The sequence below is a fragment of the Microcaecilia unicolor genome, chromosome 4 (genome assembly GCF_901765095.1).
Source record: "Microcaecilia unicolor chromosome 4, aMicUni1.1, whole genome shotgun sequence".
NCBI classification, from domain to species: Eukaryota; Metazoa; Chordata; class Amphibia; order Gymnophiona; family Siphonopidae; genus Microcaecilia; species Microcaecilia unicolor.
In genome coordinates this window covers 102,088,807-102,103,570 of record NC_044034.1, presented here as the reverse complement: position 1 = coordinate 102,103,570, position 14,764 = coordinate 102,088,807, and the positions used below count along the sequence as shown (strand labels likewise).

General features: G+C 42.4%; 1 protein-coding gene across 1 annotated transcript in view; it reads left to right on the top strand.

The window, feature by feature from the left end:
- NAA16 (N(alpha)-acetyltransferase 16, NatA auxiliary subunit) overlaps positions 1-14,764 on the top strand; it is a 444,477-nt gene that overhangs the window by 411,753 nt on the left and 17,960 nt on the right. The window contains exons 17-18 of the mRNA XM_030200546.1: positions 4,164-4,262; positions 5,681-5,824. Of these exons, the coding sequence (XP_030056406.1) occupies positions 4,164-4,262; positions 5,681-5,824 (243 nt within the window). The remainder of the gene's footprint in view (positions 1-4,163; positions 4,263-5,680; positions 5,825-14,764) is intronic.

Genomic DNA, 14,764 nt, shown 5'->3' with positions numbered 1-14,764 from the left:
TTTATTACCTTTTTATCATACTGCAAGCATGATACAAACTATACTCAAGTTTTTCTTCATTGTCGTTCTATCACTCTGCATTTCCTTTTCAAATCTGAGTCATATCAACTCGGCGCAGTGCCAAGGTTGTCCGGTTTTTGAGCAGAAGGAAGGAGCTTGGCTCGAAGGGTATTGATGCCTTCCTCCAGCAGTGGCCGGTGGCCAATCTGCTCTATGTCTTCCCAACTTGGCTCATGATTGGCAAGGTTCTGCATCATATTCGACGTCATCCGGGGCAGGCCATTCTGACTGCCCTGGTTTGGCCCAGGCTTCCCTGGTATGCAGATCTGGTGCTGCTCTTAGTGGCCGAGCCATTTTTGCTTTTTGTGGACCATAGCTTGCTGCATCAGGGTCCAGTTCCCATGGAGAATCCCTCCCACTTTGGTCTTATGGCCTGGCTATTTAGAGGTCAAAATTGAAGAAGAAAGGTTATTCAGAAGGCAATACTGCGACCTTGTTGCAAGCAAAAAAGCATTCCATCTCTACAGCATATGCTCAAGTGTGACAGGTGTTTGAAGGTGGTGATCCAAGAGGACTCTTCCCTCTTGAAGGCAGCCTTGCCACACATTCTGGTCTTTCTACAAGACAGACTGTTGAGGAGTCTGACCTATAACACACTCCAAGTGCAGGTAGGGGCTATTTCTTCTTAATTGGGGCCGCATTCTCAGTTCCTCTTTAGCTTCTCACCCAGATGTGTTGCACTTCTTGAAAGGAGCCTAGTCATCTGTGTCCACTGATTCGAGCTGCATGTCCAGGAAGGAGCTTTGATTTGGTTCTCTGAGGGTTAAAACGGGCTCCCTTTGAGCCATTGAAGGTGGCTACCTTTGAAAGACCATACGCTGAAGATGGTGTTTCTGCTAGCAGTATTGTCAGGCTGCCAGATATTCGAGTTGCAGGCATTGTCGTGTAGGGATCCATTTCCTTTTGATGCATGTGATCCTAGGCCTAAGATGCTGGAATGTCTTGATATGGTCATGGAATGGATGTCACAGCACAATCTGTCTTTGAATTCATCAAAAACTGAGATTATGTATGGTGGCAGAACTTTGGATCCTTGTTTACCCTCAATTTTAGAATTTTGTGGGGTGAAACTTAAATTAGACCGTTTATTTATAGTCTTGGAGTTTGGATGGATAAAAGCTTTAACCAGCTTTTTTTCAACTTGCTGAGCAAATTAAAGGGGATGGTACCGCCGTCAGATTTCTGAACAATCATGCAGAGCCTGGTTCTTACAAACATTAATTGTAATTCTTTATATCTAGGCATGTAATCTTTTAGATTCTAGGCTCTGCAGGTCATCCAGAATGCAGTGGCACAGCTGATTACTGGCACTTCAAGATCAGCACATATTACTCCTCTATTAAAAAAGCTTCATTGGCGTATATGGGAAAGTACCTGTATACTTTAGTAATATTTTAAAGATACATTGTTCAGTTCATTGAAGTCTGAGAGATCAATGTAATTGTGCTTACCTCAGGGCGTAGCCAGACCTTGAAGTTGGGGGAGTGTCCAGAGCCCAAAGTGAGGGGGCACATTTTGGCCCGCTGCCTCCCCCCCTTTTCACAGCAACGCCACATACCTTGGCTGCTGGGTGTCCCCAATTTCCACCAGCTGAAGCGTTTCTACAGTGATGTTTTCTTTACATTGCCTGCCCTGCTTCCCCTCACATTGTGCATGCTTGATTTAAATGAAATTGAGCATGTGTGGTGTCGTGCATGCTCAGTTTCACTAAAACCGTACATGCGATGAGAGGAAAGCGGAGCAGGTAATGTAAAGTGAGCAGCACTGGAGAAATGCTTCAGCTGGCAAGGGGTTGGGGACCCCTGCCAGCCAAACCAGGGGCCCTGGATCCATTTTGGGGGAACAGGCCCCCGTGGCTCCCTGTAGCTACACCACTGGTTTACCTTCAGCTTTGATTTATTATGTAGAAACTAGAATGTGTGCCTTTTCTGTTGCTGGTGATTTATTTTGAGATGATCTTCTAGCCATTTAACATTGTGATATAATATTTTACAGTTTCAGTGACTTTTGAAGACTCATTGCTTTGTAAAGGCCTTTTTAGAAGAATGAAATGTATTGAAGTGACAGTGAATTGAGCTGTTTATGTTCCAAGTTTCTGTATTGATTGTGGATGGATTCATGGTATTTTAATTTTGTTTTTACTGATATGGATGGTTTATTGTTACCCGCTTTGGGTTGAAGCGAGAGATAAATGCAAAGAAATTAATTAATTTCTCCAGTTCAGAGTCTGGGGTGATAATTCACATGGTTCCATCTTTCTTGCCTAAAGTGATCTCAGCCTTCCATGGCAACTAACCACTTCTTCTCTCTTCTGTTCACTGGGAGGATTATTTGGCAGAGTTTCCATCTCTCCGGTCGCTGCATGTGCATCAGACACTTCTTCAGTATCTCGCATCACTAATGATTTCCATTGCTCTGATCATCTGTTCTCCTATTGGGCCTGAATCATGGGGCGGCATTGTCTAAAGCGACCATTGTGCGGTGGATCAAGCAGGTGATTGTGGATGCTTACATGCTCGTAAATAGACAGCTGCCAAGTGCATTATGGGCTCATTCTACGTGGGCTGTAGCGACGTCAAGGGCGGAATCCTTCACGTCTTTTTTGAGGACATTTGTAAGATGGTTACTTGGTTGTCCCTTCATACTTTTGTGCGGCATTATCATTTGGATGTCGCAGCTTGGAAGGATGCTTCCGTTGGCCGGTTGATGATGGTTGTGAGGGTAGCGTTTTCCTACCCGATGTGAGGCCTGCTTTAGTACACCCCACAAGTATCTGAATTCATTACCTGCTAACGCAAAGGAAGGAAAAGTTACGTCTAACTTCTTTCCTTTAGTCGCAGGAGATGAATCCAGAGCCCCCCCCCCCCCCCCACCGCCTACCCTTAACGTCAGAAGTTTCAGCCAGTTGGGAATGTCACTTGTCTGTTTGTTGTTATAATGTGGTTCTAGGTTTATTTCAAGATTCTTGGGGTTATTCGGAGAGGAAGGTTAAGTGGCTATATTTTTGGCCTTAATTGATATACTGAAGGTCCAGGAGCAATACCATCCTATATGACAGAGTTCAGTACTCTCTATTTCCACCAGCTAGTAGATGGCCACAACCCAAGTATCTGGATTCATTGCTGTGACTAAATGAAAGTAAATTATCAGGTAAGAACATAACTTTTCAAAGTTCTTCCATTATTGTTCCTGAAACTTCACGCTGATCCTGGTGAAAGCGCACCGGCACACCTTGGACTGCAAGTGAACCTTAGCCCTCTATCTGGAGCGTATTAAAGCCCACAGACAGTTCACCCAGCTTTTTTGGGTCTTTTGACCCAAACAGGATTGGGGGGAGGGGGGCAGCCATCAGTAAACGCACTCTGTCAAATTGACTGGCAGATTGTATTTTCTTCACATATACCCAGGCTGGGCTGACTCTGGAGGGTCATGTCATATGGCTCACAATGTCAGACTTCATTAGCTCACTTGAGATCAGCCTCCACTGAAAAGATTTGCAAAGCTGCAATGTGGTTGTCAGTCCATGCATTCACATCTTATTATTGTCTTCAGCAGAATACCTGATGAAATAGTCAGTTCAGTCAGACAGTTCTGCAGAATTTGGTTGTAGTCTAGAATCCAATTCTGCCCTCCTAAACCCATTTTTATTTAGTTCCAGGCTGCACCCTCACAACAAGACTGTATATAAGTTAAGATTGGTTGCTGGTTGGCCTTTCCATTGCAAGTCACTGTTGTCTTTGGTTTGTTGTTTTCAGTGAGCTTGGTAAAATTCCCATATGTGAGAGACAATGTCCTTCTTGTCCTCAGAGAAAATAAAGTTACTTACCTGTAGCAGGTGTTCGCCAAGAACAGCAGGACATGTATTATCACATTCCCTCCCACTTCCCCTAGGAGTTGTAATCTTTTAGCTTTGATATTCTACTATACAATGCTGCCAAAAGCTTCTTAAAGTAATAGAATGCTGAGTAGCATTCACACGGGGGCTCCGTCGCATGATATCACCCATATGTGCGAATACATGTCCTGCTGTCCTCAGAGAACACTTGCTACAGGTGATTAACTTCTCTTTCTTGACTAACTTTTTTTTTTTTTTTTTTTTACAGGAAAATTTCTGTTGATGTTGCAGTCTGTCAAAAGAGCTTTTGCTATCAACAGCAATAATCCATGGCTACATGAGTGTTTAATTAAATTCTCCAAGTCTGGTATGTACAATGATGTCAAGAATGAATGTATTTTAATTTTACAATACAGGGTCTTTTCAGAATTTGCACCTACAGGACCTTACAACCACATTAAAATGGCTTCTGCTGAACACCATGGTGCTCATTTTCAAAGCACATAGACTTAAAAAGGTAACCTATGTAACTCTGTAAGTCTATGTGCTTTGAAAGTGAGCCTCTGTATCTCACATTAAAAAAAAAAAAGAACTCAAGTATTTTCAGGGACTGGTCACAGACCGAAGGTTTTGGACATCATAATATCTAGCTCTAAAAACATTAGTTTGAGTTTAATTAGGAATAACTAAATATGATTTAAAAAATAACAGAAATCTGAGGAGATAAAAGTATTTTGTCAACAGTTTGGAGATCTGCCCAATAAAGTGATGTTTATTTCCACTAACCACCGTCACAGTAGGCTGCTGTACAATAAAACTTTCCAGATCAAGGCAAAAAGATTGTTGGGAAAACCATCTGATTACAGCTTCTTTAATATGACACAGGTATAACTTTCACCAGCCATGAAGGCAGAGTCTAGCTGTTTGAGGTTAATTTGTAGAGTAGTTCTTGAGTAAGCTCTGTCTAATGGAGAGAAGGTTGAATAGATACAGTATATACTGACTTGCTCTTACTGTTTATGTATTACTTCAAAGCTCTGTTACCAGATCATCATCAATTTAAATTTTGTGTAACCAGTATTAATACTGTGGTTAGGCTTATTCATTTCAGCCACCGCAGTTGATATTTTTTTAAATGCCAACCACAGTAGTTTAAAAAAACCTGGATATTCAGCACCACTACCTGGGCAGTGAACAGTGCTAAAGATCCAAATAGAGAAATGACTACCAGCATTCAGGAAAACAACAATAGTTCACCACCTGGGTAACTTAAGATAGGCTTTTCACTTTCCTAAATTATCCAGGTGGCAGATCGAGTATCGCCACCATCTGAATAACTCTCGGGATCACCCATACTCCACCCTGGCAGCATCTGGTTAGTTCTGGAGCAGTCCATAATGATTCTTAGCAGCATTGGATAGTGCTGCAGAAAATTTGTTGTGTAGATCTGGCTAAATGTTTTTAAATATTGGAACTTAAGGGGTTTTCCCCCCCCCTGCTGTTTTTCCCCCATGGATATAGAATGAAGAAAAAAGCTTTGGTAAATCAGGCATTTGTTTGATGTTGAAGGAGAATAGTGTTTGCTGTTCATTCATTGATCAATTATTGCTATCAATCAAACAAAATTTGAATTTAGATTTGAGACTTGGAACACAAACTTGAATTTCGTTGCATGTGACCTCGGTCTTGTAATATTTTTGCACAAGTTTTAATACTGTGTTCATGTATGTCACTTAAAGGATTTATGTAGCTTGATGGTGAAAATACAAATCTTTGTTGTTCCAGTGTCAGATCTTAGTAACCTTCCTGAAATTGTTAACACTGTCCTAACCCAAGAAATGCAGAAAATCTTTGCCAATAAAGACTTAGAAGGTTTTAATGAAGAATTTCTTGAACACAATACTACCTCCATTCAGCATCTTCTGTCAGGTAAGTTTTTATCTTGAAAGGCTAACAGCATGATACACATTCAATTTTATCTTGTAAACAAGTGAGTTATATGCTTTTCAAGTAGCTTGTGACACTAAGCCAGAATGCTTTTTTTTAAATTTTAACTTTAGAGAAATTGATATATAGAAAAAAATTTACATGATACCAAATCTGTAGGCATAAATATTGCTGCTTGTATTTAGAACATGGGTATGATATATTCATGTAGAATAAGAACAAAGACAAAAAATTACTCTAGATCAAATATATTTTCCATCAAATCATATCTCCAGCAGCATGTCCTCCTAATATGAGATGGCTGCTTATATCTAATTTATACTTTTAAGAGTCAAAAATATCCTCCAAGGAAAAGCAAAATTTAACATTTCATACATGAGTGATATGGTGAAAGCAGTGCTTACAAAGCTATTAGAAATGTCTAAAATGCTCAATTGCATATACATAGGATGTTTCACTGGATCAGCTCAGTTCTTTTACCTCTGTGTTAGGTGTATTTTTGTGAGTAAACTTTACACACTTCCTCTTAGAAGTCCTTTAGGGGTCCTTTTACAAAGGCGTGCTAGTGTTTTTAGCACACACTAAAAATATGCACACGCAAGACATGTCTCAGATCCTTAGTCATTTAGAGATTCCCTACAATAAATGTACAAGAATCTAAGAAAATACTGTTTCATGGAAAGGGTGGTGGTTGCATGGAATGACCTCCCGGTGGAGGTCGTAGAGATGAAGACTGTGTCAGAATTTAAGAAAGCGTGGGAAAGGCATGTGGGATCCCTTAGGAAAAGGAGGAGTTAGTGGTTACTGAGGAAGGGCAGACTGGATGGGCTATTTGGCCCTTATATAGGTATCTCATAGAAACATGACAGCAGATATCTGCCTATGGTGGAATGGCCGGGAGCTTAGTGAAAATATTACACAGTTCTAATGAGTAAATATTGTTTGTGTAGTTTGTCTGGAAAAACCCCACAAAATTACCATTGTACTTTTTTATTTCAAAGTAAAAAAATTCAGTAAAATTTCAAACATATACAGGCTCAAGCCAAGCTAAAGTTGCCTCATCTTCAGGTTCTGATAATAGGACAGGAGCAATATGCTCAAACATAAAAAGGCTTAAACTAAGCTTAATATGTGCTGTCTTCAGGTTGGACTCTGCTATCTGATGCTGCTGGAGAGAGGTAGCACTGCTACTGACCTGAATTAGGAGTTCAGGTGTGAGGAAGTAGAATATTTACAGAAGTTAAGGGCAATCTGATTACTGAGTTAGCTTGAAAGGGTCTGTTTGAAGCAGTCCCCTTAGATTCAAACCTATATAGAGAGGAAAGGTCCCACTTTCTTTCTGAGACGTTCTGAGAGAAAGGAGATTTCTCTGGTAAGTGAACATTATTTTGCTCTGTGCTTTGGAAACTTAAAGATTGGCGTTTAAAGGGGAAATTATAGGTTATTGATAGGTAGCATTAAAAAAAAAAAACTTTATCAACTAATCTCCATACCCTTTCCCCCCTAGTTTTAAAACTTGAACTTTGAGCTAGGCCCTGCTAGAGGCTATCTGTTAATGCTGTGGTCCAGAGTCTTGGGGAGGGGGGAACAAACATTGTGAACTAGTTTCCATAGTGTACAACCCTTTCCCCCATAGTTTTAAACTGAAACTTTTTCTAGAGGTAGAACTTAACAGCCAAAGAAAATTAAAAAGGATGATAGCAAGGCTCAAATTTTGTTCTAAAAGACAGTTATTTTCTGTTCTTTGTCTGCTGGAGAGGTAACACTGCTACTGACCTGAATTAGGTGTTAATTAAGGTGTGAGGAAGTAGAATATTTGCAAAGGTTAAGGCAATCAGATTAGTAAGTAAGCTTGAACTTTCTGTCACAGCCTACAACATTAACAGCCTCTAGAAGCACAGCGGGACCTAGTTGAGTCTTCAACTCCTGCCCACCCCTAGTACAACTCTTCATTTATACTGAATTATTCTAATTAGGATAACAAGGGAGGAGTACTTTTAGAAATTTAATTACATTTTATTACCTTCTAAGAAGAAAACACTAAATAAATCACACAATATACCATATACGCTTAAAGACTTCTTTATTTTAGACTAATATCTTTAATACCTTAGCAGCGAGACGGGTGCTATCCAGTTTTTTGTATTGAGTGTTACATGTATTATTATCTCCCAGTTGGTGAATGGTTATATGTGTGTGCCCAATGCAAAGAGCTCTTAGCTCTCAGAGGATGGGTCTGCTCTCTTGAGTCTAGAGTAGCAGACTTGGAGGAGCTGAGGGAGACAGAGAGTTACATAGAGAAGACCTACAGGGACATTGTAGAGAGGTCCCACCTCCAGTCTTGCAGCTCCTGTGTTGCCTTGGAGGAGGGAGGTCTCCTAGAAGGAGAGCATCACCTTGGTGAAGTAGGAAATACTCCAGTAGCCAGGACCTGCACTATCTTCTCACACTGAGGATATGTTGCCAAGAACTTCTGCCCAGGTGGGAAGGGTTAGGACAGCTGCTATTGTTGGTGACTCGATCATTAGGCACATAAATAGCTGGGTGGCTGGTGGACGTGAGTATCACCTGGTGATTTGTATGCCTGGTGAGAAGGTGGCGGACCTCACGCGTCACCTGGACAGGATCGTATTACCTGATGACGACTGCCTGGTGAGAAGGTGGCGGACCTCACGTGTCACCTACACAGGATCATAGTGCTAGGGAGGAGCTGACTGTCTTGGTACATATGGGTACCAATGACGTAGGAAAATGTGGAGGGGGGGTTCTGGAAGCCAAATTTAGGCTCTTAGTAGGAAGCTGAAGTCCAGATCCTCCAGGATAGCATTTTCAGAAATGCTTCCCGTTCCATGCACAGGACCCGAAAGGCAGGCAGAGCTCCGAAGTCTGTCTGGTTGAGATTATGGTGCAAGGATGAGGGATTTAGATTTGTTAGGAACTAGGCAACAATCTGGGAAAGGGAGAGACTGTTCTGAAAGGATGGGCTCCACCTTAACCGGGATGGAACCAGGCTGCTGGCGCTATCGTTTAAAAAGGAAATAGAGCAGCTTTCAAACTAGAATGGGGGGGGGGGGACCGACAGTCACCCAGGAGCGCCTGGTTCGGTATGGAGTATCCTTTAAGGATACTATTAAAACAGGTCATTTAGGGAATCCCAGTAAAGAGGTTTCAACAATGCTGAAAGTAAGCCAGGTGTGCTTAATGAGAAAGCAGAATAAAGGATTCACATTATCCCTTTCAACTTCTAAGCAGCTTGTAGATCCAAAGAAAAACAACAATCTGAAGTGCCTGTATACAAATGCGAAAAGCCTAAAAAATAAGATGGGAGAGTTAGAATATATAGCACTAAATGATATGGTAGATAAAATAGTCATCTCAGAGATTTGTGGAACGAGGACAATAAGACACTGTGATAACAGGTTACAAATTGTATCACAATGATACAGAGGAACATATTGAAGGGGAGGTTGCGCTATATGTTAGAGGGGATTGAGTCAAAAAAACATTCCACATTAATCAGATAGCAGTGTGTAGGACTGTACTACTGTCTGCTGGGACAGAATGAAAAGATAGATGAAATGTTTACAGAGTTTAGGAAAGCTGGCAAATTGGGCAACACTATAATAATGGGTGATTTCAATTACCCCCAATATTGATTGGATAAATGTTACATCAGGGACCCAAAAGGCAAGGAGATGATAATTTCTGGGTGTAATAAAACAACTGCTTCTTGAAGCAGCTGGTCCAGGAACCGACTAGAGAGGGAGCCATTTTGGATCTGGTCCTTGGTGGCGTGTTGGGTCGTCTGGGAAACAGTGATCATAACATCGTTTGAGCTACTATATGGTATAAACCCACAAAGGAAATCTACTGTTGCTGCATTTAGTTTTCGAAAGGGCAACTATAATAAAATGAGGAAAATGGTTAAAAAGAAGCTAAAAGGATCCAGCTGCTAAGGTTAGGGCACTAAATCAGGCATGGACATCTTGGAAGCCCAGACCAGATGCATTCCACATATTTGCAAAGGTGAAAAGAAGAGAAAACATCAGCCAGCATGGTTAAAAGGTGAAGTGAAAGAGGCTATTACTGCCAAAATATTGTCTTTCAAAGAATGGAAAAAGGACTCGAAGAAAATAAGAAGCAACATAAGCACTGGCAAGTCAGATGCAAAATATTAATAAAGAAGGCTAAAAGAGAATGTGAAGAGAAACTTGCCGCAGAGGTAACTTTTTCAGGTAAATCAGAAGCAGAAAACCTGCAAGGGAATCCATGGGACCGTTAGATCATGAAGGAGAAAAAGGGGCACTCGGGGAGGACAAGGCCATTGCGGAGAAACTGAATAAATTCTTCAGTCTTTACAGAAGATGATGTAAGAGATCTCCTTCTACCGGATCTGCCAGAAGCTTCTAGAATAAGTAGAATACTGAGCAGCGTCCATATCAGGTTCCATGGACAACATCAACTACATATGAGAACATATGTCCTGCTGTCCTCGGAGAATACCTGCTTACAAGTGAGTAACTTCACTTTACAAAATCTCTCTGCCTTCTTGACAAGTTAGTTTCTCTTTATAGCTGTACACTAAACTGGAGTAAGTGCACACAGTGGCTTTCACAAGGAGCATTCCACATATGTTTAATTGAGCACCCTTGAAAGTTATGTACTGAATTCCAAAACCAGGCTGATGTCAACCAAGTATGAGGACTGACATTCTACTGTCCTTGGGGAACAGTTGAAATTGTCATTTTCTTTCTTAGAATTTTCAGTTCTTTGATGAACATTTTATGGTATTTTATTAGCATTTGTCTGCCTGTATTAATGTATTATGTGTTGATTACTGTAAGTTTGCCAGATAGCAGCTTGCACAAACATTGTGGCAAGGATGTTGTCATTTTAAACACAATATTGTGCTTGTTGGGCTACAGCTTTCTTTCCAGGTTTAATTTAAATTGCTTTGTCTCACATTCAAGGACCAGAATGATATGGATCCAAGTTATTTGACAGAATCTAATATAATAAAACGCTCCCTCAACGTTCTGAGGACAACGTTCTGAAGTCACTCAGACTCTCTCTCAGAACGGTTCGTAAGTTCGTGGTGGTGAAGCCACTGACGAAGACTCGCTGCCCCGCCCTCGCGTCAAACGTCATGATGTCGAGGGCGGAAAAAAAAACAGCAGCGAAGCGTCAGGGAAGGAGGCGGCGCTCCCGACCTCTAGCCTTCCCTTCGCTGTGTTCCGCCTTCTTCTGACGTCAAGGATGACGTCAAAAGAAGGCGGAACAGAGCGAAGGGAAAGCTAGACGTCGGGAGCGCCGCCTCCTTCCCTGACGCTTCGCTGCCGGAACCGCCACGGAGGTAAATTTAAAATGAAGAAAAAAAACAAAAACGGATGTTGGGGGGAGAGAAGAGGGTGGCCAGTAGTAGTAGTAGTAAGGGCAGGGGAGAAACGATAGCATGGATGCGAAGGGGGGGGGGGGGGGAAGAGGGCGGCCCAGGCTGGAACATGGGAGAGAGAGGAGCATGGATGCGAGGGGGGGTCATGGAAGGGAGAGAGGGGACTTGCTGGAAAAGGATAAATGGAGGGGGCAGGGGACAGAAGAGCATGGATGTGCATGCATTGGGAGGGCAGGGCTCAGGGAGAGAGGGGAATTGCTGGAAAGAGATGAATGGAGGGGGCAGGGGACAGAGGAGCATGGATGGGCATGGATTGGAAGGGCAGGACTCAGGGAGAGGGGAATTGCTGGATAGGGATGAATGGAGGGGACAGATGGGCATGGATGGATATGGATTGCAGGGCAGGCCTCAGGCAGAGAGGGGAAATGCTGGATAGGGAAAAATGGAGGGGCCAGGTGACAGAGGAGCATGGATGGCCATGGATTGGAAGGGCAGGACTCAGGGAGAGGGGAATTGCTGGATAGGGATGAATGGAGGGGACAGATGGGCATGGATGGATATGGATTGCAGGGCAGGCCTCAGGCAGAGAGGGGAAATGCTGGATAGGGAAAAATGGAGGGGCCAGGTGACAGAGGAGCATGGATGGGCATGGATTGGAAGGACAGGACTCAGGGAGAGGGGAATTGCTGGATAGGGATGAATGGAGGGGACAGATGGGCATGGATGGATATGGATTGCAGGGCAGGCCTCAGGGAGAGAGCGCAATTGCTGGATAGGGAAAAATGGAGGGCCCAGGTGACAGAGGAGCATGGATGGCCATGGATTGGAAGGGCAGGACTCAGGGAGAGGGGAATTGCTGGATAGGGATGAATGGAGGGGACAGATGGGCATGGATGGATATGGATTGCAGGGCAGGCCTCAGGCAGAGAGGGGAAATGCTGGATAGGGAAAAATGGAGGGGCCAGGTGACAGAGGAGCATGGATGGGCATGGATTGGAAGGGCAGGACTCAGGGAGAGGGGAATTGCTGGATAGGGATGAATGGAGGGGACAGATGGGCATGGATGGATATGGATTGCAGGGCAGGCCTCAGGCAGAGAGGGGAAATGCTGGATAGGGATGAATGGAGGGGGCAGGTGACAGAGAAACATGGATAGCCATGGATTGGGAGGGCAGGGCTCAGGGAGAGAGGGGAATTGCTGGAAAAGGATGAATGGAGGGGGCAGGGGACAGATGGCCATGGATTGGGAGGCCACGGCTCACACTCTCTCTCTCATATATAATTTCTTTCTGACTCTCACTCTCACACACTCTGTCTCACACTGTATCACATTCACTCTCTATGTGCCACACAGTCACTCACACACTCGCTTGGTCTCATACACTCACTCTCACAGAGAATCTGTGTCTCACACACACTCTCTCTCTCACCCACACACACACACTCTCTCTCACACTGTGTCTCACATACACACTTGCACACACTCTTATTCTCACACACACACTCTCTCACAAACACACTCACACCCAGACTCACTCTCTCTCTCACACACTCACACTTTCACTCTGACTCTCAAACAGTCACTCTCACATACACTCTCCCAAACATAAACATTCCGAGGAAAACCTTGCTAGCACCCGTTTCATTTCAGTCAGAAACGGGCCTTTTTTACTAGTGGTTAAATATTTCCCTAGCTATTACCTGAGATCAGGTAGGGAAGGCCTCTTCTATTTGATCAATTAAAAAGTACAGTTGGCAAGACCAGGATCCCAAGATCTAAGACTTATTTTATGCATCCCTCATGATGCAGAATAAGCTTCCAAAAATTAAATTAGAAAACATTTCTTAAATTCAGATGTATGTTGTATAAATTTTTTAAAATTTATTATGGTATGTTATATCTATTTGGGTTATTATTAGTCATCCAGTGCAACTATCCCCTGTCCCAACAACTGGACAGAAGTTTATTACTCTCTAATATCAGTTGTAGGGGTGATCAATATCAATTTATTGTTTGTATGCTGCTGTATCCCCCATAGGGTTCAGTATAGTTCACAGCAAAACTGGGTGATGTAATATCCCAACCTTGATACTTTTGCATTTTTTTGTCACACTCGCAAAACATGCCAAATTGAGCAACGCTCCTTCAGTTCTCTGTTTCTTTACCTTTCTTGTACAGCAATGCCAGTAGATTCCCTGAATCCATCCATCTGTTTTCTATCTTAATTCAGTACTGGTCCAGATGCCTGCATTCCCAAAAATGGGCTATACACAGTTAGGCAGCTCAGTAATAACTCTTAAACTTTGGCAAGGGTAACCCTCCCTCCTTTTTTCCCCACAGTTTTAATGGGGGAAAAATACCCAAGGCTATATTTTATTCCAGATATATGCTCTATTTAGCCTGTCCAACTCTTTAAAAAAAAAAAAAAAAAAAAAAAAAGAGTTGGGACAACAGCAATATCGTGAAGAGAAATTGAACCTTGTGAAGGATACACAGTGTGATGTGAAAAGGCAAGAATAAGAATGAATCATGTCTAGGGATTGGGCACACCAGAAATAGGTCCCAAAGTTCAAACACCTTATCTTGTGATAGCAAGTATACACCGGAAGTATATAAAATTCAAGATTGTTCAGCACAGTAACATAGATAATGGTAAAAAAAAAGTTAAGTTTTTTCTAAGAAAGCCATTTAAGAACCTTAACACTTTAATTCCTGATACAGATACTTAGTATAATGAATGATCAGGTATCAGATGGTTTCAACACACACTTCCTACTGGCAAAAGCTAACTGACAACCACAGAAATGAACATTATAAGACCTTTTTATGTCAGTAAAGACAACATCTTCACAATGGTAGCTGGGTAAGTAGGCCTGTCCCAGAAGGTGGTACCTCAGTGGTGATAAGGTGATTCTCTCAATCTTGATCTTCTGATCTTTGCATGTCCTCAGGGCCGGTCTTAGCAAGTGCGGGGCCCTATGCAGACCAATTTGGTGGGGCCCCATCCTAGCCCCACCCCTATCCTAGCCCCGCCCCCGCCCATTGATAAGATTATTCAGTTTTTAGAAAAATTTTTTATTTATGAAATTTCAAATAAAGACAAATGAAGCTAAACTTGTACAGAAAAATTGATTGAAATAATAAGCACAATGCTATCATGAAACCCCCTCTCCCAAGAAATTATTCATGTCCACAATTAGTAGTTCAAATTCTCATAACCCCGGGGGGTCAGAGGTGCGGACACACAATCTCTCCACTGCAAAACACTATACACAAACTTGTGCAAAAACACAGTCAGAACCTTACCAAACCATAACAGCACTAATTCCAAGGACAGGACGAGTTACAACCTTATGCATGGAAAGGCAGAACTGTAATTACACCAGGCTCTATAACACCAATACACTACCTTGTGAAAAAAAGGGCTGCAAATACTACACGCTAGCAGGATACTGTACCTTGATCACACATGAAAAACACATGACAACAAATATGAAGGCAAAATACTGAATGGAAAGTTACCTCAAGA